The sequence below is a fragment of the Pempheris klunzingeri genome, chromosome 6, assembly GCF_042242105.1.
Source record: "Pempheris klunzingeri isolate RE-2024b chromosome 6, fPemKlu1.hap1, whole genome shotgun sequence".
Classification (NCBI taxonomy): Eukaryota; Metazoa; Chordata; class Actinopteri; order Acropomatiformes; family Pempheridae; genus Pempheris; species Pempheris klunzingeri.
In genome coordinates this window covers 6433990-6460667 of record NC_092017.1, presented here as the reverse complement: position 1 = coordinate 6460667, position 26678 = coordinate 6433990, and the positions used below count along the sequence as shown (strand labels likewise).

At 41.3% G+C, this 26678-nt stretch overlaps 2 protein-coding genes across 3 annotated transcripts; one reads left to right on the top strand and one right to left on the bottom strand.

Moving 5' to 3' along the window:
* Positions 1–48: 48 nt before the first annotated feature.
* nme7 (NME/NM23 family member 7) lies at positions 49–16803 on the top strand. Of its 2 annotated transcripts, none has more exons than XM_070831621.1 (12): positions 49–130; positions 2050–2151; positions 2539–2705; positions 3523–3633; positions 4797–4847; positions 5056–5263; positions 5376–5481; positions 8930–8994; positions 9630–9698; positions 9925–10026; positions 15998–16105; positions 16668–16803. In XM_070831621.1, the coding sequence occupies exons 1-12, from the start codon at positions 128–130 to the stop codon at positions 16698–16700; spliced, it is 1125 nt and encodes a 374-aa protein (XP_070687722.1). In that variant the 5' UTR covers positions 49–127; the 3' UTR covers positions 16701–16803. The 2 variants fall into 2 exon arrangements, with proteins under 2 accessions (XP_070687722.1, XP_070687721.1); XM_070831620.1 differs by having other exon boundaries at positions 59–130; positions 2047–2151.
* On the bottom strand, positions 16740–25985 carry atp1b1a (ATPase Na+/K+ transporting subunit beta 1a). Its single transcript, XM_070831622.1, has 6 exons — positions 25740–25985; positions 21298–21426; positions 19734–19889; positions 19360–19544; positions 18241–18324; positions 16740–18135 (listed from the first exon to the last, which is right to left on the bottom strand). Exons 1-6 carry the CDS (start codon positions 25831–25833, stop codon positions 17878–17880), a joined length of 906 nt encoding a protein of 301 aa, XP_070687723.1. The 5' UTR covers positions 25834–25985; the 3' UTR covers positions 16740–17877.
* Between the last annotated feature and the right edge of the window lie 693 nt (positions 25986–26678).

The window sequence follows — 26678 nt, the reverse complement described above, 5'->3', positions numbered from 1 at the left end:
AAGTGATGCACTCCAACGCAACTTGGCTTGTCACTACAGTTGCTATAGAAACGAAGCATAGCCCGCGATAGCTAATGCTTGCTAGGTGAACAGCATTGGGACATGTAAACTTGTTACTTTGTCAAAAATGGTGAGTTAAAATCTCGCTGCTGGATAGCAATGATGCGAACGCAACATTCGCTAGTCAGAAACTTTGAACCATTGAACTAACGGACCGAACTGATAACTGTTTGCTAACGTTAACATAGCAAACACAGGCTAACAGTTAGCATACCTGAACTGTTAGCTAAAGGGACCAATTAATGTAAACCAAAAACGTTTGGCCGAATGAGGGGAGTTTATTAATGTTGGCATGTCGGAGTAATAATAAATTTAAAGTCAGCTTTACAGTACGATAATTGGTGGTAGCGTTAATTAGCTAATGTCCACGAGTTGAGTATTGACTAGCTAAAGCTGCACCTGTTAGCGTTAGTATTCTAACTTTATAGTGCCAATAGCCTCCATACTAGCTTACCGGCGGACTGAGCTTGATATCATTATAACGAGTTTACATCGTTGTAACATTTGTGTCCATATTTTGTGTCTTATGGTATGCTAAGTAGGGAGGTTAATAGACTCAGTTTGTGCTAATACTTGAGAGGCACAAAGTGAAGCTATTTAAGTTTCAGTGTGGAGCAAATCACGTGTCTCACCCCGTTGGCTAACATTAATAGTTATCTTAATACTCAAATTAACAGCACCGCAGGTTGCTCTGCTAAAAATCTCACCTGATCTGCACAAGTGCCCCTGAGCAAGACACTGAGTCTAAATAAGAGAAGACATGACACATTTCTCTAGTATGTTTTGAATCTGTGCATGCTCGGCTGAATAGTTGCTAGGTATTTTCTTTAATGAGCTCATTTCAGTCACCAGTATCCAAATACTTAGAGAGTTTAGATTGTACTTGTATTTTTGTAGAGCAGGAGATAGAGGGTGTTTATTTCCTGTGCTTACACAGTTAGGCTTACAGAGGCAAGAGCTTTTTCAAGTTAACAATGGGCAGAAGACAAGGAAGCACCTTGAACATGTCATTGATGGAGATAAACACACACACACATACACACACTAGGGTCAGGATAAAGTCCTCCATTTGCCTGACTTGAATGACTTCAGACACAGGCCTCTGAGGTGACAGTGCTGACAAATGAGCTGTCACTTCAGTTAACTAAACTGGGTTTGAGCCAAGCTGACAAATTAACTTGAGGCAATCTTTTGAATTTATTAGTGTCCACTGCCTTTTGATCTCCTAATCAAGATGAATAGAATCAGATCTGTCATCAGTCCAGTGTTGAAATTAGATCGTTATAAGCCACATATGATTGTTAGCCACTGTCAGTTAATGCCACCTCTTAGCTTTTAAGTATGCAGTCATGCTAATAAGAAATTTCCTGAAACCGTTAACCGTGACTTTTTAAGAATCAAGGCTTGCTAAATGAGGAACACCTACCCAAACCAGTGTTTTTGAATGCCTTCAATTATTTTGCAGAGTCTAATTTTCTTGTCCAAGTTACATTATTGTTGTGTGGTCATACAGTTAAAAGTCAGATTTAAAAAGTCTGCACTGCATTACTGTCAATAATTAAGCTTAACTTTAACCAAAATACAGACAGACTGTTGGCTGTATCGTGTGACCTAACGCAAGCAAGTTTCTAGTGTCTGAAAGTTGATTACCACAATAGAAACAGTCATAGACATAAGTCTGAAACACTAAAGCATGCTAATGAAATACACGTGAGTTGTAGTTAATGGGTTAAAATAACTAAAGCCTCTTGTTTGACCCCTTTACAAAAAAAAAAACGGTTCATGTACTTCATTAAGTATCTAGCTGTTGTCATAGACAGAGATGCTACATAAATTTTAATTATTTGGACTCAGTGTTTTCAGTGTTTTCCTTTTCTCATTAAGGATTATTGTAAAGCTGTTTGTGTCTGTATCTGGGACTAAAGCCGACAAAACATGTGGGTTATTTTCTGCCTCCCTATTACTCTAATGTGATCTGTTCTTTAGCAGGAAGATCGCTACGCCTTTCTTACTGAGTGGTATGACTCCACTGCAGCTCTCCTGCGGCGCTACCAACTGTTCTTCTACCCCAAAGATGGCTCAGTGGAAATGGTGAGCATTTACTACTGCAGTTAAGATTCTTTAAATAAATACATCTTTTACATTGGCTGCTGCAACTTTCCCAGTCCACTGCCTATATCAAGGCAATTAGAATTAATCAAGCTTTTCAGCCTCAAAATGTGACTATTAAAGGAGACTTCTTGGACAAGATCATTACTCTAATTATTTATATTTATATAATTAAGTAGATGATCAAATGTGGATAGAATTTCGATGAAGTACACATGTATTTTCCTCTGCTGACATTTTAAGTACTTCAGTGAGTAAGTATAAGTGTATTTGGAAAAACTGGCCCTCCCTGGGATATTTTCCATAGTAATCATGAACTCAGTCTAATTGATTTGAATAAACTACCAACATCTTTGTTTTGACTTGCAGTTTGATGTAAAAAACCAGCGGATATTTTTGCGAAGGACCAAATATGACGACCTGCATCCAGAGGACCTGTTTGTTGGGAATCGAGTGAATGTGTTCTCACGACAGCTTAATCTGATTGACTATGGAGATCAGTACACAGCAAATAAGCTTGGCAGCAAAAAAGAAAGGTATGATTGTGTAGGTTGTGTGAAAAGTCTGCATGATTTTCTCTGGTTACATGCCTCACAATTTCACAGTAGTCCCTGTAACTGTGGCTAAAAATCTCTATTTTAACGCTATTTTTAGAGAGGTTTGATCCATTTTGTACAGGATTGCTCACAGACATTGTACCCAGTCCTCAGTACAGTTAAAATGATGGTGAATTGTAGTAAATTGCAGATATTATATCTTGAGTTGCCACATTTTCTGTACCGTTTTCTGTGCAAACTGCTATGGTATCGACATATGTTATCTGAATTTATTGTCATAATTTAAATATTTTTTTAGATTCTGTCAATCAGATTTTAAAGTTAAATGCAAGCAGTATAACTCATGTGTTGGACTAACCTGATGAATCATATTTTATTGGCGAGTAAGTATTTATATTTGGCACAGAAACCAAAACGGTACACATCAAAATGTTTCCTTTTTTTGAATTAATTTTCCTCCAAAAGCATTTCCTATTTGTGTCAAGTGTTATCACAAACTCAAGAACTGTGTCCAAATGAAATACAATATTATTAACAAAATAATAAGCTAAATCAGGTACCATTTGAGGAATAAGTGCACAAGACTGACCAAACACACCAACCTACAGTTTTCTCGATGCAGTGGACACAATTTGCTTGCTACCAGATACACACTGAGGCACAATACCAAGTCCTACACATTATAAACCCATCTGAAAGCATTGATGTTATGGTGTCTGATCTTGATGAGTTGCTTCTTATTGGCTTATATCACAGACATGATCCATTTTCAGTTTTCCTCTCTCCATTTTCCCAGAACTCTTGCCTTGATAAAGCCAGACGTAGTTACCAAGATTGGAGATGTCCTTGAATTGATCTACTCGTCCAACCTGATTGTGACCAAAGCCAAAATGACGAAGCTTACATGGTAAGGTCAAAGCCTCATCAATGAGAGTGTGTAATAATACTAATTCACACTGTGGTGATGTATCAGACAAAGTCCAGGCAGTTTGATGCCAGTATCGTCACATAAACAGATGGATGGCTCCGCTCTCTCACACACATTAGGAGCATATGGTGTTGTGGCAGAGCGGCAGACAGGCTTGGCTTTTAATTAACCGTTTTATCAGGTGCTCATTCATGGTGCAATTATATCATCACACTCATCTCAGTTTCAGATATAACAATGAATATGATCAGCCATTTTTACTTTTACATCTGATGCTTAGGCTGATAATTCCTCTATAAGTTCACTTACTTAAGTCAATGTTGAATGCCAGACCTATTGCCAGGGATAAAATGCAAAATTGCAGAAGCCGACATTTATTATGTTATATATATATTATATATTTAAACATATGGAGTCATAGACACTGAGTGTTTGTACTGAAGAAAACAAGAAGACGTGATGTTAGACATAGAAATACTGAGGTCCTTTGTCCAAGCTCATCCCCCCCTAAAGTACAAAGCCTCTAAAGTGCTCCAGTTGTTTTGGATTTTTAATATTAAAATATTCAGTGAACTGTTCAAATTTATTTTCAGCATATTTATTTAGATTGAGCAGTTCTTTCAGGGGTGGCTAATTAACTCAGAGTTGTGACTCTATTTTCTCCTTTAAATAGCACCAATACCATTAATTACATCTTTTACTTCTGGGGGGAATTATCAGGAAGTTACACACCCGGAAAATACTTTTGTCATTTTTGTTTGCCATGTTGTTTCAAAGCCTTCTCCACGTGGCCAGGAATAAAATCCCAGTGGAAAAATACTACAAACTGCCCAAAAAATATGTACATGTGTAATTGTTGAACTGAAACATCCCCAACAATTAAAAACAATTTCCCTGTGGATTCTGATGACATGACACCAGCTTCCTCAGTGGTTGTGGTAAAATATTAGTTCACTGTCACAACAATTAAGAAGCTTAAATCTTCAACACAAAAAAGGACCAGTTCCACACAGAAGCTTTTTGCTCGGGAAAGAAATGACAGGGATGTTACTGACCTGTGTAGTTTGGTACGTGGAGTTCACACTGAATACCTGAGATAATGTGGCGACTCATTAACGGTTTATGGTTTCCTTACATTACAGGAGCCAAGCGGCAGACTTTTATGTGGAACATCAGTCAAAGCCTTTCTTCAAGTGAGTGCCTGTAAATGATTTGCCAGTTTGAGCAGGTGTGAGCCAGCAGAGAGCATTTCAGGTAGCCAGCTGCTATCATCAACAGAACCTGTGACAGCAATGACATTGTACTGACATTTGAAAATAACACAACAACACAAGTGGAGCCACCGCCGGTAGGAATCCCACCTACATGAATGAGCTATCCTGTCGTTGCTCCATTTTGCAGTAACCTGATGCAGTTTGTGTCCTCTGGCCCTGTGGTTGCCATGGAGCTGATGGGTGATGAGGCCATGTCTATCTGGAGGAGGCTCCTGGGACCTGCAGACTCCGCTGCGGCGCGGAAGGAGGCACCGCAGAGTGTCCGTGCCCAGTTTGGAACAGATGGCATCAAAAATGTTGGACATGGCTCTGACTCACTTGCTGCAGCAGCAAGAGTAAGGATGTAAAGCTAGTCTGATATTCATGTTCATATGTGCCCACGTACCTCCGCTCCTCACAGAAATTATAATTTACTCTAAAGTGTTTTTATTCTCTCCGTTTTATCAGGAGCTTGAATTTTTTTTCCCATCCACAATTGGCCATGGTCCCTCTAATACAGCCATCTATACAGACTGCACATGCTGCATCATCAAACCTCATGCCATATCAGAAGGTAGGGAACATATACCTGTCTTTTTGCAACCAGCAGATATTTATATGAATGAATCCATCAATAGTAGGATTATAGCAGTATTATTTATAGTGGTAGTATCAGTATCTACCTGTGTCTATCTCTGTGCCTGTCTGACACGTGTATAAGTTATGCACTTCCAGTCCACTGACTTGTGTAATTGTTTCTCCTTTTCCACCTATGGCTGTTTATGTGTTTGTGGCACACAAAGGCACTACGTGGTTACCAAGTTTGGCTTTGGATTTTTCCAAATCCCTGCCCTGATCCCTGTTCACGGAGCATGCCGCTAGAGCTCTGACCTGTGAAATGTGAAATTCTCTGGACAGAGCTGAAGTATGCACACAGACAGTTGTTGACTGAGGAGAGACCTGGACTGGCAGTTCTGGACATATAAGCCCAAACACAGTTCATTTGAATAAACAAGCTCACCCTGGTCCCATATAAATTCATTTAATCTCAATTTCAGATTTGATCTTGAGAACTTGTCCTTAATGGTAATTAGTTTGGTATCTGATTGGGAGCATGCTTACATCTAGTTTCCATGCCCTCTTTTGGTTTCTTCTATTTTTGGCCATGTTAGCAGCATGGCTCAAGGGATGGCAATGTTGATCTGGCAGTAAATGACTTTGGTGATCTTCTGACACTTCTTCTAGCGCCACCACCTGGTCACATTTTTAATTTATCCAGTACTTCAGAATATGACTAAATTCCTGCTAAATTAATAACATTTCCCCCAGCCTAAGCTGTATGATTTAAGTTAAATAGCAAATCTCAGTTTGCCAAACTAAGATGGTGATCATGTTAAGTGTAATACTTTCTTAGCATCTACATGGTAGCATTGTCATTGTGAGCATGTTAGCATGCTGACTTTAGCATTTAGCTTAAAGCACAGCAGCCAGCATGGCTGTAACATAACATCATGGAACCCTCTCACTTCATCACAAACAGAACTCAGCTCAGAATAACATGAGCTGAGATGACCTTTTGATTTGGGAGATTCTCGTCCCTGCTTGGAATATTTATTCAATTTGAACATTAGAAAATTAAAATGGACCAAAGTATTCATGTGTTTAAGGTTAATTCATTCTTATAGTCTAAACCTTTCACATGGCAGGACTTTCTGACCTATTAAAATAATAATGCCTGCATGATAACTAGGTGTGCCAGGACTCTGGGATTGGGCATGCTGCTCGCTGGTATGACTTTCTGCCACACCTATCTGGAACAATGCCATCATTAATGTTACTCTACCTGTGCTTTTCTTGCAATGACAAGTATAAATGTTTGCCACAAGAACGCTCAGAGAGAGAGAGAGAGAGAGAGAGAGAACTTTTTCAAAAAAATGACCTGTGTATGGACATGCCCTGTTTTGCTGCAGGGCATAGTTGAGCAACTGTTAAACTCACAATCAAATGCTGAATTAAATACCTTCAAGACATAGAGTCTGCATCTGTATTTCAATTAATACCAGTTGTACTAATGATGACTGGCATTTTTTCTCAGTACACATGATTCATTGGTGTGTAATTGAGGCTGTGTCACTTTATCGAGTTCTGCAAAACCTCTTTCTCTTGGCTACTTTAGTTTCCTATAGTTTTGCTAATGTGTAATAAAAACAAAGGCGTTAACCTGCTGTTTGTTTTTAAACCAAACAGCCACAGCCGTTCAGCTCTTTATTGTTGATTTATAGAACCATTACTTAAGTGTGCTCTCTCTTTGCTGGTAAAGTACATTTTATTTAAACATTTCTACTATGTATCTGAGGGGGAGTTTATGCAACCTATAAAGCCGGCCCACAAATTTCACTGTGCCATTGTGGTCTGGCAGCTTTATGGTTATGTGCATGGGACAGTGCTGTGCTGTCTACACTATAACTGACACTTCTTTTGCTGACACCTTCCTTAACACACTTACTGGATTGCCAAAAGTCTTCTCATATTCAAGTTCTAAACGGTCGGCAGCCAATCTGAAAATATCAAATTGCTCCCACCCAACAAAATCGTGGATTTTGGACAGTAGATAGTATGTTTTAAGAGGCAGAAAGTTTCATCATCATCCAAGTCAGTCTTAATGTGTTGACTGGTCTGGCGTCCGTCCACCAGAATCAGTTCATTTTTTAATCAGAATGGTCTTATGGACAGTCCTACGGGTAATGTAGCAAAAAGCAAGATCTGAGCTCATGAGATTAATTCTGACTTTGTATTTTCAACCACTGTTCCTAACTACTAGGTCTGGAGTTGCATTAATAAAACCATCCTAAATTGCTGAAATTATAGTACTGTCGCTGTTTTTAATGTGACAACACAACGTTTACCTTCAGACACCTTTATTCTCAGCCAAAAATAGTAACCCAGTGTGAGGAGCTTGACCAGCTGAGCCCAAACTGGGATTGTCAGTCAGCTTGAAGACAATTGGAATCAAAACACCTGCTTTGATTTCCTTTGAAGACCATTTAAGAGGCCAAATTACGCTCCAGCTACGTGTGCAGGGCGCAGCCAATCACAGTAATGACAGAGGACGTTGCGGCTGAAAATGCACTCAGACATGACTGGAATAGAGAAGCTTCTGTTGCCAGGCACCCAGAATAGGATCTCCTAGCAACAGCACCAGCTGCTTTTGGGAGCCTGGCTGAGTGTGTGCTGTCCTAGCGAAGGCTGCTGGCTGCTGGCTGCTGGCTGCTGCCTGGGGAGAGCACAGAGGACTCAGGAGATGGTTACTTACCTAATATGTACGTAACTCGACTGTGAACGATTACCCAAACAAGAGAGAAATTCATCAGTGCTTGCTGTGGCACGTGGTCCAAACCAAGTCATGATTTCACACAGCAGCATCTAGAATTAATGGAAAATGCAGACACCTGGTATCCAGCGTGACGGGCTACTTTTTATCAGGATATCAGACTGAGATTACAAGACCGGCGCCCTCTTTCAATTATGTGCGTCTGCAGCAGTCTGACCTTCAATGTCACTGCTGTGCCTTCGTCACTGTGGTTTTTTACAATAATGTATGGACACAGTAACAACAGGTACAGCTCTGTCTCTCGGTTTCTAACGTGTTGGCTGTGGGGACAAAAATAATGTCTCCTCTCCTCTAACAGACAGGACATTTGTAAGACAATCTCACTGTACTTTGTGCAAAGGACACACCACAATCTTAGGTCGTGGCAACACAAGATAACATTTATGTCTGAAGAGGAGCATTATGACGACTTCATATTGCATTCAGTGATAACATTTAGTATAAATTTAATATAAATAAGGATAATGTTGTCTGATCTGTTTTACCTGGATGAACTGTGAATTACAGAAATTCTTTGTTTAGGAAAACACAGGACTTTATTTAAGCGCTAAACACCTTACTTGTCAGTCTGTGATAACTCAGGGAAATGCTCATAAAAACTCAGATATGAACAGCTTTGATGTGTTCACAGGTCTGACAGGGAAGATCCTGAACTCCATATCTGCAGCTGGATTTGAAATCTCAGCCCTTCAGATGGTAAAACTTTAACAAATAATCCTCCTGCCCCTGGTCTCTGGTCTGGTCACGTCATACATCTGCTGTGGTACAAATGAAGCCATCCTATCCTGACACTTTGCTGATATAAATCACACACATACCTTAGCGTTACTCACGTCACCATTATGTGCACTGTATTGACTTTCTCTGATCCAATCTGACCTCATAATTGAACTTGGCGTCACTGACCCCTCACAGTCCATCTGTTTGCTCACATCAGATGTGATGCACATTCTGGGCCGTAGGACAGAAAGAAATCAATCAGGGATTTATCAGTGTAGGCATATGTCGAGCGTGTTCTGCATTAATGGTAATAAAATTGGTGCATATTATTTCATTACAATTCATGCAGTGCCTTCATTCTTGATATTCTTTATACATTAGTTGGTAATATTCTCATGGAAATTATATAATTATAGGTCTTTTGTGATAATGAAGCTTTTGTCACAATTCAAAGCCCAGACACAAGTATTTCCATTTGATTAAAGGAAGATCCTTCATGGTGTTCTCCGCTGCTGTTTTCATATTTCATTTCCTGGAGTGGATTATTCATATTTCACAATGAAACAGACATTTTGGGTTTGTTTTTCATGAGTAATATTTCCTTGTCACAGTTCAACGTGGACCGGGCAAACGCAGAAGAATTCTATGAAGTTTACAAAGGTGTTGTCACAGAGTATCCTGTGAGTATAAACACTTCACTGTTGTGTCATCACAGCAAGTACCTGCATGGTACTTATGTCAGTTGTTACTTTTGGTAGTAAAAACACAAACACTGCTTAATCTTTTGTAAAGCTCCAGAGGAGCAACACAGTCTCATAGATTTAGATCTAGATTGCCATTATCAGTGTAATTCTTCATTTGAATTAAAAGAAGTCAGAGTCACCATTTTCACTGTTCTTCCTGCAGAGTATGGTGACTGAACTGTGCTCTGGACCCTGCATGGTTCTAGAGATCCACGGCCCCGACACGCCGCAGTCATTCAGAGAGTTCTGTGGACCCGCTGACCCAGTGAGTCAGATAATGTTAAAAATGATTGTCTATTTGCTCATTCTATGCGAAAAGCTGGTTCGACAAGTTGAATGTCAGAAGTTGGGTTGAAGGTGGTGAAAATCATCTGCAAATGATTATCCATCCATCATCCTTTGGCATCTCAAATGCCAAAGACAGGCAGCAGAAAACACATTTTCATTTTTATATGTAGACTCCAGCTACAGCCAATGCAGTACAACAGCCTTGCAATACATCCTTCCCTCATGACGGTTATACAGAGATGTGTTTCTAATATTCTTCCCTCAGATACCATGTTTTCCCTTTATTCTAAAGATGAAGTCATCTCTGCTGCTGTGCGAGTTTGTTTAACAGCAGTGTTAAATTCTTATTGTCCTTCCTCAGTCTCCTTTTATGTTGAAATGCTGTGTGTGGAGGGGGTTAGGGCCAGTGCAGCTACTTATGTGGCACTCTGTCTGGCTCGTATCCTGAATAAGTATGCCTATATTTTCAGTTTAGTTTTTAAACTGTAATCTGAGTCTGGGATGCATCTGCTGGAAAGCCATTAAGCCAGGCAGCTGGAAGCCAGGTGACCGAGCAGCTCTGTGTTTTTAATATGAACTGATTGGTCCAAAGCTGATCACATGATGCACACCGTTTGATTCTACAAACTCCTGAATCAATTGAATTGGATAATTTTGTTTTAGCACTTAGTGTACATTGTAAAGATGTTGTGATTAGATAAAAGAGTTTTCCTGTGAAATAAATTTGTGTGTGTGTGTGTGTGAGCGCGTGCATGCATGTGTGTGTTTGTGAGCACTGTGTGAATCGGTGCTGCAGGGCTGTGGCAGTGCGTGATGTGAAATGTAATGCTAAGACGCTCTGCCTCCGATCACTGTTTAGTTGCCATAAAAATGAGGGACTACGCAGCTACACAGTTCCCCTGCAAGTTCAGCAGACCTCCATGCTTCAGCTGTCGGTCTTGTTAGAAATAGCTCGGCTTTTTTATTTCTTGTAATTTCCTCTGTTTCTGATATTTTTATTGAATGGATCTTATTGTTTGTTGTGGTTTCTGTCCATAACCAGGCCAATGTTAAAAGCATACTGACAGTGCAGCCACTGAACAGGAAAGGGTTAGTTAATTGGCTAATGATTTCCAGGTCACATGACACGACACCACTGCTCACTGACGCCAAACTAATTAAGCCGTCGCCACCGCACTCTGATATTTTATTTGTTGTCCTCTCCAGATCTGCCTCCAGTTTAGCTTATTATGAGTAACACTCAAAGATCCTGAGTGCACCATGCTAATGTGATTGTAACATTTTTCAAATGATAACATGATAGCATATCCTTTGTAGAAAAATGAAAAGTCAGTGAAGAGCCACAGATTATATCCAAAGGAAACAAATTGTAAATTAATTATAGAGAATTGCAATAATGATTATTCTTATAAATAACTATATTCCTCTGTTTAAATTTGTACCAGGTAAGAATTTCCCTCCTTCAACCACTATCATTTGTTCTCAGCCTTCTTTGTCCACTCTATAACCTCTGTGATTGCTTCAGACTTCATTGACTAACTGGGAGGTTGGGCAGTTCTGTCACTCCATGACCTCGGAGTCACCTCGGTATTGTCTAGCAAACAACCTTAACGTTAGCGCTCCCACCCCTCACTGCAGTTCAGTCATCTGATACACGTGACAAATGGAAAGTCGCAGCAGCACTGAGATCTGAGAGAAGAAACGTTGTAGACCAGATCAGGGTGTAGCTGATGAGGTCACCCACAGGGCATGTGTGTGTCCGTGGAACATTGTTCTGCTGAGAACCAAAGTGCAGGACATTTTCTTGTCAAATACAAAGCATGAAGACATTCCAGATGGCATTATCAGGCTGACAGATTGGACTGGACAAACACAATAAGGCCAGACTGTATGAAGAGGCCGGAATGTTTATTAATAATTAAGGGCCAGTTGTTTGTGGTAAGAACAGGCTATTGATTAATTCCAGTTGACTGAAGACTAATCTATAAACAACACAGGTCTTGTGTGAATGAACACATGACTGGACAGCTAAACGGCTGGATAAAGTGACCTCAAGCACACTTTATCATATTAGAGTTACTAGTCTATCACAGAAGAGAGCAGAAACATCAAAATATATGACGCAGGATGTATATCTTTCCACAAAGGATCCTCATGTATGCACACCTCCACACCCTTAGCTGCCTTTCATTGCAATCACCCTGTCATGAGATTGTGCTCTGTCTTGTGATGTGTCCTGATTTTAGAGTGGACAGATAGCGCAGTCCTCTGTTAGCCTGTCCTGACCCAGCCTAACCTGAACTCTCTACCCTCCGCCATACTCTTTAATGTCCGTATAGTCTGTAAGTCTACACTTCCCCTTTAAATCAGCAGGCTAATAAATCATCTGTGGTGGTCATAACGTGCTGCTGCCTCAGTTTGTCTCACAGTAGATGATGAGTGTAAGAGATGATCAAATAGGGCTCGACCTCGTGTTGCATGAGGCTAACAAACCATCCCTGCATCACGCTGGTTAAAAATATACTATTGATTTTTGACCCGTCTATTTAATGCTTTTGTGGAGAAAGATACCAGCTGTCTCTGGTGGCCTCTCAGCTAAATTTAGTGCAGTGCAGTGTAGTAGTCTGAAAAAAGATACGTCTGAGTAGAACAGAAATGTAGCTGGATTTACTCTGATTACACAAGTTAATGTTCCTTTTTTAAAGCCAAAGTTGTTGATTAAACCTAGTGGTTTAAATGTATATGAGCATTGGGCCTTTCAAGTTCTGTGACATCAGGGGACATTACAGAGAAACTAATCATTCTGTCAAAGAAACTAAATAGTTTCCACTGAGCTTTATTATTTTTGCCTGCTTAAGAGACAAATAACATTTTGGCAATCGGCTTAGGTTCATCCTTTCTTTATCCTCGTCTTTCTCTTTATGATCTTTAATATATAAAAGAGGAGAGGTGCTAACCGACAGTAGTGGTAGTAATAAAATAATAAAGAACAACATGAAGTGATAAAAATACAAGAAAGAAGATTCCATCAAAGATTTATATACATTTACTGTATTTACATATTTCTGATGTTTTTTATTTTAAAGACGGGATGTCAAATTTTTGGAGGGGTTTAATCAAATTGGAAAGTCAACCAGAAGCCTCTTTTCCCACAAAGCTTCATGTATTTTTTGTATGTTATGTATGTTTAGCATATGTTTATAAGTGGTTAGAGCATGGCTATCTTTTGATAACACAGTACCTGAAATGAAGAGAGCGTTTGAGAATAAAGTGAGAAAAAGTTTTGCCCATGACATTAAACCAAATACTCAGAAACAAGCGGCCGTATGCGCTGTGTAAGACCCGTGTTTCTCTTCAGTGTCTCTCTCTTCAGCAGGGACGGACACCCTGCAGTGCACGAAGGGTCAGGCGTGAGACTTTTCGATTTCTGACGGTCATATAACCACTAGGTCACTCTGCCCCGGCCATTACTGTCCACAAAAGCCAGCAGCCGTCACGTGAACATCAGTCTAGCACACTATGAGACCCATTAAAATCAAATTAAACTCCGCCAGCAGGTCACTCATGGGTAACTAATGCAATTACAGAGAGCAGTGCGTTGAAAAGAATTCTTTTATCACTAAGTAACTCTCACCCTAATGTCCCCCTCGCCATGTTTGGCTTTAGTCCTGTGTACCATGGGACGCTTGAACAGTAAAACGACAGGGTGCTGTGTGTAGTTTCATGAGGCACAAACCCATAACATGCAGACACGCATCTCACTGACAATGTTTATGTCACAGCTGAGCAACCATATTAGGAGTCCAGCTATTGTTTGTTCATCTTCACCTTCTCTCTGATTGATGCAATCTGACAGAGTTTACAAATAGACCAGTTAGCCAGATGATGGCACTTCTACAGTTGTTACTGCTACCGGCAGTGTTTATTAAATTGCAATGGCAAAATGAAATTATAACATTAAGCTCAACACCTTTGGTACACTCTGACAGTGACACTGAATTACCAAAAGTACTTAGACACGGCATTTCTTTAAGCTGAATGCTAACATGCTAACATGTTAACATGCCCACAGTGACAATACCAACGAGCTGATGCTATTACGTTTGCTGTGATCACCATCACAATATTAGCACCAGTTAGCACCAAAGAGCCTCAGCTCACAGACACTGTTGTTTGTCTGTCCTCTTGAAATTTGACATGTAATGCTAGTTTTCATAAATCCTGTGCCATGCTGTATTTTTCATGTCCTACTCAAAAATACATTTAAATATGTACATGAAGTTTCACCTAAAAGTTTTCCCAGATTTGACTTCCAGACGGCAGCAGCCATTAGTGAAAGTAATTCAAAGATTTAACTATTAACTTGAGAAACTAAATTCACAAAACCTGAACTAATAATTAATATAGAATAATCCTAATTCATAATTATTTTCCTGATTTCCTAACATGCAAATGTTTAACTTCAAAGAGATAGTTTGGAGTTGGATGAAGTAGGGGAGAGTGGGGTGAGTTTTTACTTAAGGAGTCTTTAAATTGTCTCCAATTAAAATATATTCATATATTTCAGGATGTGGTGCGTCACTGGGAATAATCACTTTGGATCTAAAACAAACAGTTTTCAAAATACGGTTTTCCAAAAAAAGAAAAAAACAGGGTCTCCTGATCCCCTCATTGGACGAGGAGAGGGTTAGGGTTATTCTCACCTCATATAGCCTCACGCTATATCAAAGAAAGACACTGCAACACAAAAAATCCAAACTATCCTTTTGACATGTTGTGTGACTGTAAGCACTCCTGAAAAAGAGCTAGAGTAGAAGTTGACTCATAGTTCCCAGTTGATCTACCGTTTCCACGATCCTTGAACCTTGCAACAATTTTAGTCAATTCAATGTTGTGTAGTACAATCACTTGAACCAGGAGACTGGTTTCCTACAAGGCCTTTGTTTTAATAGACAATGAATGAGGGGACCTGAAGGAGACGGCCTGGTTGATTCATGACCTTGAAACTTGTTCCTGCCTTTTGTGTGCGCTCTCATAAACCACTGGAGGATAAAGAACCCGTCTTAGGAAATGTTTTCCTGCCGTAAGACTAATTCTTTTCTCTACAAAATCTGAGACTAAACAAACCTTAGGTGGTGTAATGTGAATGTATATGTGACTCGTTAGTGTTCATTCTCTGATTAAAAAGAAAGAGGGCACTTAACACTTGCAGTGAATAGTTTTCATCATTTTCAAATATATCCACTTTGATGTTGACCCTTCTGTTCAGATAAGATCAAACATGCCTTTGAGGGCATAAAATATCACATGACTTGCTTTTCCCAATGTATGAAATATTAAATGAGCACTATATGTTACATAATGTTAGCATTCCTCTGGAGCTCATAGTCGTGGCGGTGACATCTTGTCCCTCCCCTGATGGCCGACCCTGTGGGAGGGTTGCATTTCCTGGAGGCACCAAGTGGCGAAGGTTAAGAGTTTGGCTTTGACCTTGGGAGTGTCTGATGTTGAAAGGAAATAGACAGACACTCCAGATAAAAAGCAATGAAAAGGAGAACTCAGTGTCTGAGTGCAGTGATGAGAAAGTATTTAAAGATAGTGAAATTGTATTTGATAAGTTTAAGGAAAAGTATCAGAACCTGTTGCAGTATGAGACTGTGACAGCAGTTAACATTTGTTACATTCTGAAACTCCTGAAATAGGAAGTAATAGTGATCTATCCCACCATTCAGTGTGTAAAAAACATTGAGGAGTGTCAGTTTTGTCACTTCCTCTACAGGATCACATGTCCAGTTGCTGAGTAATCACTTTGTCTGAGTAACATGCAACAGTACAGGATGTTCAGCTTGAAAGACTCCACTCTATCATCCACTCTGGGCTGAAAATGAGTCATGTCATCATTTCTCTGTGTTTTACTGAATCCCAATCGTGATGTTTTCATTCAACAGGAAATTGCTCGGCATCTCCGTCCAGCCACATTGCGTGCCCTTTACGGCAAAGACAAAGTGAAAAACGCAGTCCACTGCACAGACCTCCCTGAGGACGGTGTTCTGGAGGTGGGTTGAACGCTACTGACACGCACACTGTACCCCCCATGCACACCCACATCATTTCATCTGTGTAGCTCCTCTGATCCTACTAATAGGTGTCCCCATTGTCTTTCTGGCCATGCATAAATAACTACCTTCCATTCAGCTGAGAACAAAACCCCCGACTCTGTGAAGCCGTGCCTTCAGACGAGTCTCATGACTCCGCTCTGTGGGCTGGGGCAACCTTAGCTCGCACTGGTTTTGAGGAGAACAAGAACAGCAGAGGAATTTGAAACAAAACCATTGTTCTGCAGGGAGTGGGTCTGACCCATCGAGCGTCATTGTTCAGGAAAACTCCTGATCTGTGGCTCGGACAAATGCCTCCTTGTTAAACATTAGCCTGTGACTGACTGAGCTGCCATTTTCCCAAGACTGGGACACAGCGGCCAAGAGAGCGCTCGCACAGAGGAGAGTTTAATCTGTGAAGTTTCACAGTGTCACTATTTTGATATCAGAGAGGGAGGACTGGCTGAGGCATTGATGTTTTAAGTCAGTCTGTGCTGTAAGTGACTTTAAATTCCTTTTACAGGTGCAGTATTTCTTCAAGATTTTGGACGGGTGAGGCAAAGGAGAGGACACATGTACCGACATATTCACACAATTCACAGTTGTCTCATTTTTCTGTTTATTGTTTCAGCCTTATGCAGATTAAATAAAGTGACAAGAGCAGACTCCTGGCAAGTGTTTTGATCTTCAACATTGAATTAAGTATTTTCACACCAACTAAACATCTTATTACACGGGATACTGCATTGCCTCCGATATTCTCTAACCTTTTGACCAGCGACTTTGGTATTGGATTCATACATTAAACTTTGAAAAAAATGTACAACTGCATAAATATAAAATTCTTCCACCATGAAAATGGCTAAAACATTCAATAGTAAGTAGCATCACGTCATGTGATGTCTCCAGCAAAACAGATTTCAAAGCACTGAGTTGCCACTGTTTCCATGGAGGTGACAGTCTTCTAGGCTGGACCCACAAAGCTCTACACTATAGTTAAGAATGAACAGATGTAAGAGTATCAAACAGAAAATGTCATCAGACCATATCCTACGGCTAAGGTGAACAAAGAAAAGGTGTACAAATGTATCCTTCCACAGTCAACTTGAACAACTTGGATAACAAAACATAAACACACAAACGGCAAAAAAAAAGAAAAAGAAAGAAAAGAAGATTCCATGGAGCGCAGTCATTTACTCACACATGGGCCTTAAAGGTTCAGAGTACCATGCTAGTATTTCAGTTAGTCAGAGCACATTGACACACACTCCACACGCTCACATAAACTAACACACCTGCACACAGACACGAGCACACACACACACCTTGGACCACTAAAGCTGACGTAAGACAGGAGAGATTACAACAGGACTTGACTACAGCACTGGACACTCCAAAAATATATAGAAACCACATTAGGATGAAATAGTTTGGGGACAGAAACACAGCTCGCTACACGTCAGTAGTGGAATTGCAGTTTTACAGTAATAGATGAACACACCCCATGGCTCAAGGAATATTTTCATGTACAGTAGAATAAATATTTGCTATTGCTACTCTTGTATTTTACATTCTAACCCTCGACAAACACACAGAAAAGCTAGTGTAAAGCACACAGATTAAGTGTAGGTCCTGTATATTATGAATGTTCAAAGACTAGTGGTGTTTATCTGAACTCTTATTCTCTCTACATTTTATTTGTTTCAAAATGAGAGTGCTCGTCATGGCTGAGGTCACGACTTGACAATGAACTTAACGTCGAAACGTCCTTGGTAGCGGTCTTTCTCGCTGTACTCGATGTTTGCTCCGAATGCTCTGCACTCAATGCGGAGCTCCTGATCCAAAGTGAGATTGGTGAACTGAATGGCCACTAGAGGCTGCAGGTACTGGGGGTGCAGCAGTTTGCCATAGTAGGGGTAGTACTGGAGGGGAAAGCCTTCGCCCAGGCCAAAGTACTTGATCTCTCCGATCTTTCCTTCATCCTCTTCTCTCTGCAGAAATAGTTGAGTTTAACTTCAAATCTGACCTTTTTAGAGCATAATACTACAGACAAGTATTCTACCAGCACATATGCACTAGCACAATATCAAACGTACCTTATTTTTGCAGTAAATGGGGATCAGGTTGGGCTGTGCTCTGCTCTGCAGAGCCTCTGGGAGCGACTGATTATTAGATGGAGCCTAAAGGAAGAAGATGAAGGACATCCTGAGCAGGGGGTAATGTGATGTCTGATTATGGCTGTCAGCTGAACCAGACTGCTGCTGCAACAGAGGCCTTTATGTCGACTTATTGTCAACTTATTGTGGTTCGACTTTATTCAGAACAATGTTGAAGCAAGTTGCCACTTTGCAACAATGTTCCAAATGAGTATAAACAGCACAGTTATGTTTTGCAATGGCAAATGTGAATTAGTGATGCAGTTACAACTTTGGTCATCAATAATTGTATAGTGTGTAAAAATACCACTCTGTTGGTGTGTCATTAAAAGAGTCGGACTCACAACTGGCAAAAAGGGTAAAAATAAAGGGAGCGGGACCAGAGACAACATATGTTTTATTCCGTGACCCACAATGCACCTCAAACTGCAGACATGCATATACAGAAGAAAGGAAGGATCTGAACTAAAGGTGGTGTGAAAGTTACAGTAAGTCTAAATGCATGCTCTACTTCATGCTGAGAGCTTCATGGGGTTCTAACATAGCTTTAACAGTAAGTATAGTATAGTCCACATCCCAGTTGTTCTGTTTATTCTCTCTGTCGTCTCTGCTGCATTCAAGTGGTTGTCGTCTGCAGCTGAATGTATGAAATTCTCTTGTAAAGCTAACATGTCAGTAAGGGAGACCAAATGTGATCAACTCATACTTTTAAAACAAATTAACACATGTACTCGCATGCATTTTTACCTACAGATGTACTACGTCGGAGAGCAATGCCAGATTTATTGCTACTGGCTCAATTATTAGACTCAATTATTTTTGTAATTATTTCTACTAAGGAAAGCGTCTCAGTTTTCATCACACAACACATATAACTAAGAAGTGGCTCGTGTCATTCATCCTGACATTAGCAAACAGTTTGCTTTGCACGGCAGGTCTCGGGCTTTACGACGTTCGTTTATAACATTTTATTGATTTACTCCAAACGCAATTGCCTTTATCGGTGTGAATGCACCTAATAACAAAAGCTGTAATGTTGTAAGTGTGCAGTAAACCTACCCTTGGTCTGAAGTTGACAATCCTGTTGAGCTTGACAATGATGCACGGCTTTCCCTCTTTGAAGCCAAAAGAGGGGTCGCTATCCCCTGAGCAGCTACCAAGCAAAGACTTGCTGAAACGGCAGGCTTTCTTCATGGTTTTCTCTTTTTCCAGAGGTCCACGGTCCCTGTATGGCTGAGGGGTGACTGCAAGTGGCACAAAAAAACACACATAAGTCCTGTAAATATAAGTGAATACCATACTTGCAAAGCAAGCCTTTTCAAGCACATACTTACTAGAGTTTACATGAAATCAGAAGCATTATTGTAGGCTTCGGTGTTTCTCATGACAATGTATTGTTAATAGATCTAAATACTATGTCAACTTATACTTGCTTCCACAGTCTTCAAACTTCATCTGGTCAGTCTGACGGGTGTCTTCATACTGTGCAAGGAGGTCCTTCATGCTATCAGTGTACTTCTTGAACGTGGTATCATCGGACTTGCTGAAAGCGATTTCAGATTTTTCTGAGCGTGGGGTGTGTGACAGACCTGAAAACACACACACACACACACACACAAAATTGTTTTGGTGAGAAAAGACAAAATAAAAAAGGGGAAAACACTGATTCTAAGAGAGTTAAATACAACAACTTATAACAAATATAAGGCTGTGTTGTGTTGGAGTGAGAGTCCTGACAGAAGCTACTCTGTACATCACGCCAGCTATTCTTTGTAGGACTCAGAGAGAGTCTCTGGTCTATTATCTTAGAACAACACACAATGTAGGGTCTTGGGGATTTCCTCACATGGTCTCTGTCAGCTCTTTATAGCAGTAATTTTCCACAGACCTTGTGCACAAGGCCTCAGTGAGGCGTGGCATGAAGAGAACGAGATGGGTAAGAGGAGTGAGAGGAAACATGACATTTCTGAACCTTTTCCCAGCCTCACTGTTGGATCTGCTCATTTAAGCAGAAGCAAAAGTCAAGGTATTTATGCAACAGAAGCAGGGAACTAAGATTTAGTCATTTGAATTTCAGTGGTGGCTTGTGAAAGTTCACCAATCCCCTGCCCCCACCCATCCACTCTCACGTGTGTCTCTCTCACAATGGAAACTTTTAGCCCCAGAGTGAGAGGCGGGCTTGAGCTCTGAAAAAAAAAACACATCTAACTACTCCCTGCTTCCTTTATCTAGCCACAACTGGAAACTCACTTCAGCTCGAAGCGCTCCACACTCTCTGCCAGGGTACTCTTTGACTGTCAGCGGCCGCGGACGCCTGGCAGACAAAACGGCAGGGAAACTAACCCCTGCGCATGAAGCCAGTCATTTACAATGGCTGCTAAAAATACCGCCAAGGCTAGAGCATGTGCTGTGCAAACAAGTACTGGCACAACGACACAAGGCCGGGAACTTAAAATCTGCGCCGTCTCCGAGCATGCAGGAAATTTCGAAACGCTCATAGTGTGACTGTGGCAGTCTTTGATGTTTTCACAAGATTACAGATCAGAATTTTCCCCCCAGAAAAACAAGCTTACAGGCCTCTTAAGCTGTGACAAAACTAAACCTTTCTTTCCCCAAATAATGAACCACAAACTCCGGCTGCCACGCATGTGCATTTAAACATGTCGGCTGTGAACACAATCATAGCACACATGAATCGTTTTAGTCGCAGTGGGTGTGAGCTACAACAGTTCCCCTGTAGCCTGAGGGGGGAAACATTGACTGGCTGAGAGGAGTGAAGGACAAAATGGCTGAACCTATCTAAGGTCAGAAAAACTTCTGATAGAGAGGCTGTTTAAAGGCACACCCCAACTGTCATTCTGTACCATGAGCAGCCACAGCAGCAACACTGCTAGAGCCCAACACAAAACTACTCCTTCCATCACTGCTGGTGAAACGTGCACTACTACAGCAGATCACTCAAAAGGGTCACATTAGAAAGATGAAGGAAACGTTTACCTGGAGGGGCCACTCTGTCCTGATAGGTGGGTTTGTAGTTACTTAACGTGAGCAGCAGTGCCTGAATGGTCCCGACGAAGATTCCAGCCAAGCATCCGTAGAATATCACGTAGAACATGAGGATTTTAACTGCGGGATGAAAAAGGCATATCTCATTAATAATTAATGTAAAATGATTAGAGCTGCAACAAGAAGTATATTCAATGATTCATCAGCAGCTATGATATGATAATGGTGTCAGTCATTTATGGAGCCGTAAAGCCAAACATTCTCTGGTTTTAGCTCCTCAAATGGGAGGATTTGCTGTTTTTTTTTTTTTGTTTTATATCATTATAAATTGAATATCTCAGGTTTTTGCACTGTTGGTCAGACATTTAGACACTTTTTATGGCATTTCAGAGACCAAACTCTTTAATGGATTCTTAATGGATCTTAATTAGGAGACCTAAACACATAAACTTCAACATACTTGAAGTACAAGAAATGTGTTTCATTTTACAGGTAAGAGTGTGAGATAATGCGGGCATTAATGAGTGGAGCTCATGGTTTCTCAAAATCCATCCTGCTTTGTGTCTTTTATCTCTAAACTGTAAGATCAAAATTTGGATCAAACCTCCAGGAGCAAAGAATAAGCTCAGGAAATGCATTTAACAGATCCTCCACAGCCTACTTCCACACAGGGTGACCCCGTCTCTTCTCATCACAGGAGCCATTTTAGAACAACGGTGCTGGGGTTTTCACCTAATTTGAAATTTACTCCAATTACGCAACAGCAGGAGGGTTGTGGTTCCAGTTCAACAGGATGAGTCACTAGTCATTCCTGTCAGCGCCACAGCCACCTCTCACGCGGACCCTTCCCCCGCCCCTTACAACTGGTTCAACATAAAAACACTGTCCTCACTCAGCTCGACAAGAAGCCCTTTTCTTTCTGTGGCTTTATTCAAGCTGGTGTGACCAGAAACTTCAAATTAGCACAACTTTCTTGCCTACTTTCAGACAAGTAAGTATGGGAGGAGATGAATCAAGACATACATGTGTACTCTCAGTACTGATCACTTTTAGATTAGCCCTTCTTCTTGTTCGTATCCGGCTATACAACAGTGAATCTATTCTAAAACCCTAAAATGAATTACTGTGGGCCTGATTGGTGTAAAAAGACAACAACTGAAATGTTTCAAATAAATTTGCAGTCAACAGTGTGACCCCATTACACACCTTAAAGGCAGCCCAAGAGTAACGTTCCTATCCCCTCTTTGAAGAACTAGGTTTACTTCATTTTCCATGTACCGCTGAGGGTAATTTGAATATTTAATATATCGACATAAATTTTGAATTGACAGAAAGCTATTGAAACTACGTATTTATGTTTGAGTTACAGGAATGTGACCGTTTAGAGCACACGGCCTTGAAATCTATGACACAAAACCTAATTTTTCTAATGGCTATCTATATACCACAAATCTTGTATTTGGTATTTGATGCTACAGTTTTCCTATTGCTGACAAACAGTCATCATGTGGCATCACGATGTTCCTTATTTTGGGTTGTGACAAGACAGCCAGGTCGTCATCAGTGTTCCCATTTTTTATGTATTTGCTGGTGTTGTGGCGCCTCGCCAAAATTTCTTCCCGCTGCCAGCTGCATGTCCCAATCAGCCACAGTGAAACCAGTTTGGCGGGTTCAGCTCCACAGCCTTATCTCCTCCAACAGACTACAGACAGAAAGGTCTGCAGCAGTTGCAGCCTCTCCACGCCTTGTGCTACTCTGATACTCTGGGTTTATGCATTTGAAACACACTGAGAACACATGAGAAGTTGCAGCCAAGAGCAAAATCCCTTTACTTTCCACTGCGAGGATGACACAGGCATTATAGACAGCACTGTGCAGAACGGACAGGGTTCTGTCTTGTACCACAGCTGGAGAAGCTGAGCACCAAATGAACTTTTTCTGAATAAAAAACGTTAGGGACACATCTGAGTAAATGTCACATTTCTACACATTGGAGACAGACGGTCTTGATTTTGTGTTCCAACATGAGGGAACACGGGTTGTCACAGCACCAGCTACCAATGACCATGCATGGGGAGCTATTTTCTAATGAGCACCCGTCGCGGGATCGCTGTGAGATGCACCTGTTGAGAGGGAAGCTATAGACGGACATTCATGAGATGTGTCGAATTACAATCGTGTACAGTGATTTCCTCAAAGCAGGGCCATCTCTAAGGCAGAAAAATGTTTCAACCAGCACCTGCTGTAAGGGCGACTAGTATTTGCAAAACAAATTGCATTTCTTTGTCATGGATGCTTTGTCAGCCGGTGACTGTGGCTCTGGGACTAGTTTCTATAACATCTAAGGAACACCATCACATTCAAAGCCAGTTAGTTGAGATTTACAGGAGGGCTGTGACCTTCATTTCGAGTGGGTGATGAACGAACACTACATCTTCAAAACACACACACACACACACACACACACACACACACACACACACACACACACACACACACACACACACACACACAGGTATCTGCAACTGTTGCTCAGAAATGTAAATAGCAGAAAGTGGCCCAGGGGTGGTGAGAGGCACAGTTTGAATGGAGAGCACCTCCCCCACCACACTGCTGCAGCGTGTTGTGAGGGTGTTGTTCACACCTCACTCGTGTCTCTCCACTTTCACCGACATTTTTCCTCATGATGTAGCCAAGTCAACGCTGATGTGGCCCGGACTCTTTCGGGCTCTCCGACACATTAAGCCGTATCGACACGAACAGGCAGAAAACACCGCTGGAGCAGAAATGAGTCACCTGTCTGTCGGCGACGCTCCTCATTTCCTGTATGCCCCGTATTGAAAACCAGCATAAATACAGACGGTTCACTTGAGACACTTTATTAGCTGCATCAGTGGACATTTTAAAGCGGGCTGTGCTGAAGGGCCGCGCCGGTTTCGGCTCTCGGGGACGCGGACATACCTGTTGCTTTCAGAGCAACACCGCTCGCTTTTAGTTAGTGCGACATCACTCACAGCAACCGTGAGGATGTAATGGGTGTCTCATGTAGTAACAGTACAACTGCAGCACCGGTGCCATTACATTACGTTACGTTACATTAATATCGTGCGGTGCTGTTCATTTTTCACCTCAAAGTAGCTCCTCTAAGTTGGCTGTAAACTCGCCATTGACTGGTGCTGCCTTCACGGCGACACCGCGGCAACAATACTGTGATTTTTGCTCGGAGAATTCGCCTTTCTCGGAAATAAACTCTTAATTTGAGCTTTCATTAAGCTTTGAGGAATGGGCGCTTTAATCTGGCAAAGACGGGCCGACTAATGTCTCCTTTCTTTCGTGACTAGAAAAAAAAAAAAAAAAAAAAAAAAAGCGCCCTGCTCAGCTCGGAGATGGAGAGGGAGAGGGGCGGCCCTTGAGACATGTGAGTCGTGATCTGTTCGCAGCACCATGTTGCCAAGCGGTGTCTGGCCGAACCCGACTGTTTGACACAGGGACAAAAAAAATGGCATTTATAATTTGTAAAACGGTTTAGTGAGCTTAATGGGCGCTATATAATGGCGTGTAGTTATCCTATCAAATCAACAAGCACTGCTGCCCGCATTAGGAGAGCATTCCCCCGTCTTAAAGTATTGAAAACAGTGCTAAAACGATTAGAGCCGGATCCATTAATCTTGGGTTTGAGTGAAAGGGGGGACAGAATAAGCAGGCCTGTATACTGGAGCCACAGATTAGCCATTCAGCTTATTATTGAGAGGAATAAAATGTCCAGTTTCTCTCCCTCTCTCACTGGTAGACTTAAATATAAGAGGTGAACCAACTTTCACTGTCTGGTTCGATGGAAGTCCTGGCCCACCACACACTGTCCTTCAAGATGACCTTTTCATAAAGGGCGTTTATTAACATTAATACGGGCTACGCCTTGAATTATCACTTCCTATTACGATGTATTACCCATTAAACCAAGCGTCTCATTGAATCTTGTTAAAATCATACGAGCTAACATTAAAGCTTTAAAGCAGTCAAAGCAAACGTGCAAGGGGACAAATAATGCATTTATAGTGCGACTTAAGTGATTTTAAATCGAAATAATTGAGCTTTACTTTCGGCTACAATCGACCTGTAGCATGTTTAGAAGGACAACTCTGCGAGATGAGCCCGTCTGGTTTTTTCCTCTCGTGAGAAATTTGACAGAGCAACTTCTAACACACAGCCTCCATTGAAAAACCCAAGTCACGACGCAGCGTGTCACAGCCAGTGAGATCTAACAGGTGCCGTCTGTACGGTCAGGAAATGGAGAAAAAACATGAAAAAAAAACCCCAGTTTCCACTCCCTCGGCCAAACGTGCTTCATCACTGTTTATTTGACACTGAGCCGTCGTCCGTAAACAGCAGCGAGCTAGTTAGTTGTGTTAAAACAGAGGGAGAGGAGTACTTACACCAACTGCCCCCTGTCCGTCCTAGAAACTCCCTCTTCTCTGAATTCCACAGAAATGTCCTCCATCCGCCGTCACTGTCCTTATTTCCCGACATATTCACTCCGGGTAATATCCCCTTTTTCCGTGTATATGATTATTAACGGTGTGGTTCGGTAGTTTTAGCTCAGACTGTTGACTGTCCCTCACAGAAAAAGCGAAAGGGCAGTTTCGTACCCGACTCCTCCAATTGTAGCACACACAATTTATCTCTCGGGGAAACCGACTCCGCCCGCAAACTCTCGTAATAAGTTACCCCCCGAAGAGGGAGGGCTGAGCACAGCAAATCACAACCTTCCGCTGCTCTCTGCGTAAGAGGGAAACGGAGGGGGGCTAGCTAGCAGCTACAGGCTAACACACTGAGGGACGTTCAGGGGCCAGCGGGAACCCTCCCACTGTTGCCACGGAACGTTTTAAATGATGCCGGTGCCATGGTAACCAGTGCGGTCCTCCAGTGTTTAAACTCTAATGTGGCGACAAGTAAAGTTAAAATGCGCCATAACGAGAGGGCAAAGTTAAAACTGGAACAACTAAAGTGCTGATGGCTAGTCCACTGTGAAAGGTGGCTACACTTTTTTTCTACTAAAAGAGACATTCACTGATGTTAGCTATGATTAGCCTTCAGCACAGGTGTGCTTATATGCAGCTTAATGCAACAGTTGGTATTACTGTGCATACAGACCTGTAATGGCACCTAAAAGTACCTAAAATAAACTTTTAAACGCTGCTATGTAGGGTAGTGAATGTCAGTTAGCATTACGTGTTCACGCATAAGTTATTGTTAGCTATTCATTATAGCTGAAAAGAACTGAAAGTGTATTTGATGTGTAATTTGGGGCGCAGACCGTGACAAAATGCTGAACACAATGAAAACTAGCCCACAGGAATTTGAAAGGCTCCACT

Excerpts from the sequence above, each read along its gene's own strand:
- nme7 (XM_070831620.1), top strand. Across the intron at positions 5,264-5,375 it reads CACTTGCTGCAGCAGCAAGA|GAGCTTGAATTTTTTTTCCC; the intron begins GTAAGGATGTAA and ends CCGTTTTATCAG. Across the intron at positions 5,482-8,929 it reads ACCTCATGCCATATCAGAAG|GTCTGACAGGGAAGATCCTG; the intron begins GTAGGGAACATA and ends ATGTGTTCACAG.
- atp1b1a (XM_070831622.1), bottom strand. The coding sequence starts at position 25,833 with ATGTCGGGAAATAAGGACAGTGACGGCGGATGGAGGACATTTCTGTGG. Across the intron at positions 21,427-25,739 it reads ACGGACAGGGGGCAGTTGGT|TTAAAATCCTCATGTTCTAC; the intron begins GTAAGTACTCCT and ends TTCATCCCGCAG. Across the intron at positions 18,325-19,359 it reads TTGTCAACTTCAGACCAAGG|GCTCCATCTAATAATCAGTC; the intron begins GTAGGTTTACTG and ends TTCTTCCTTTAG.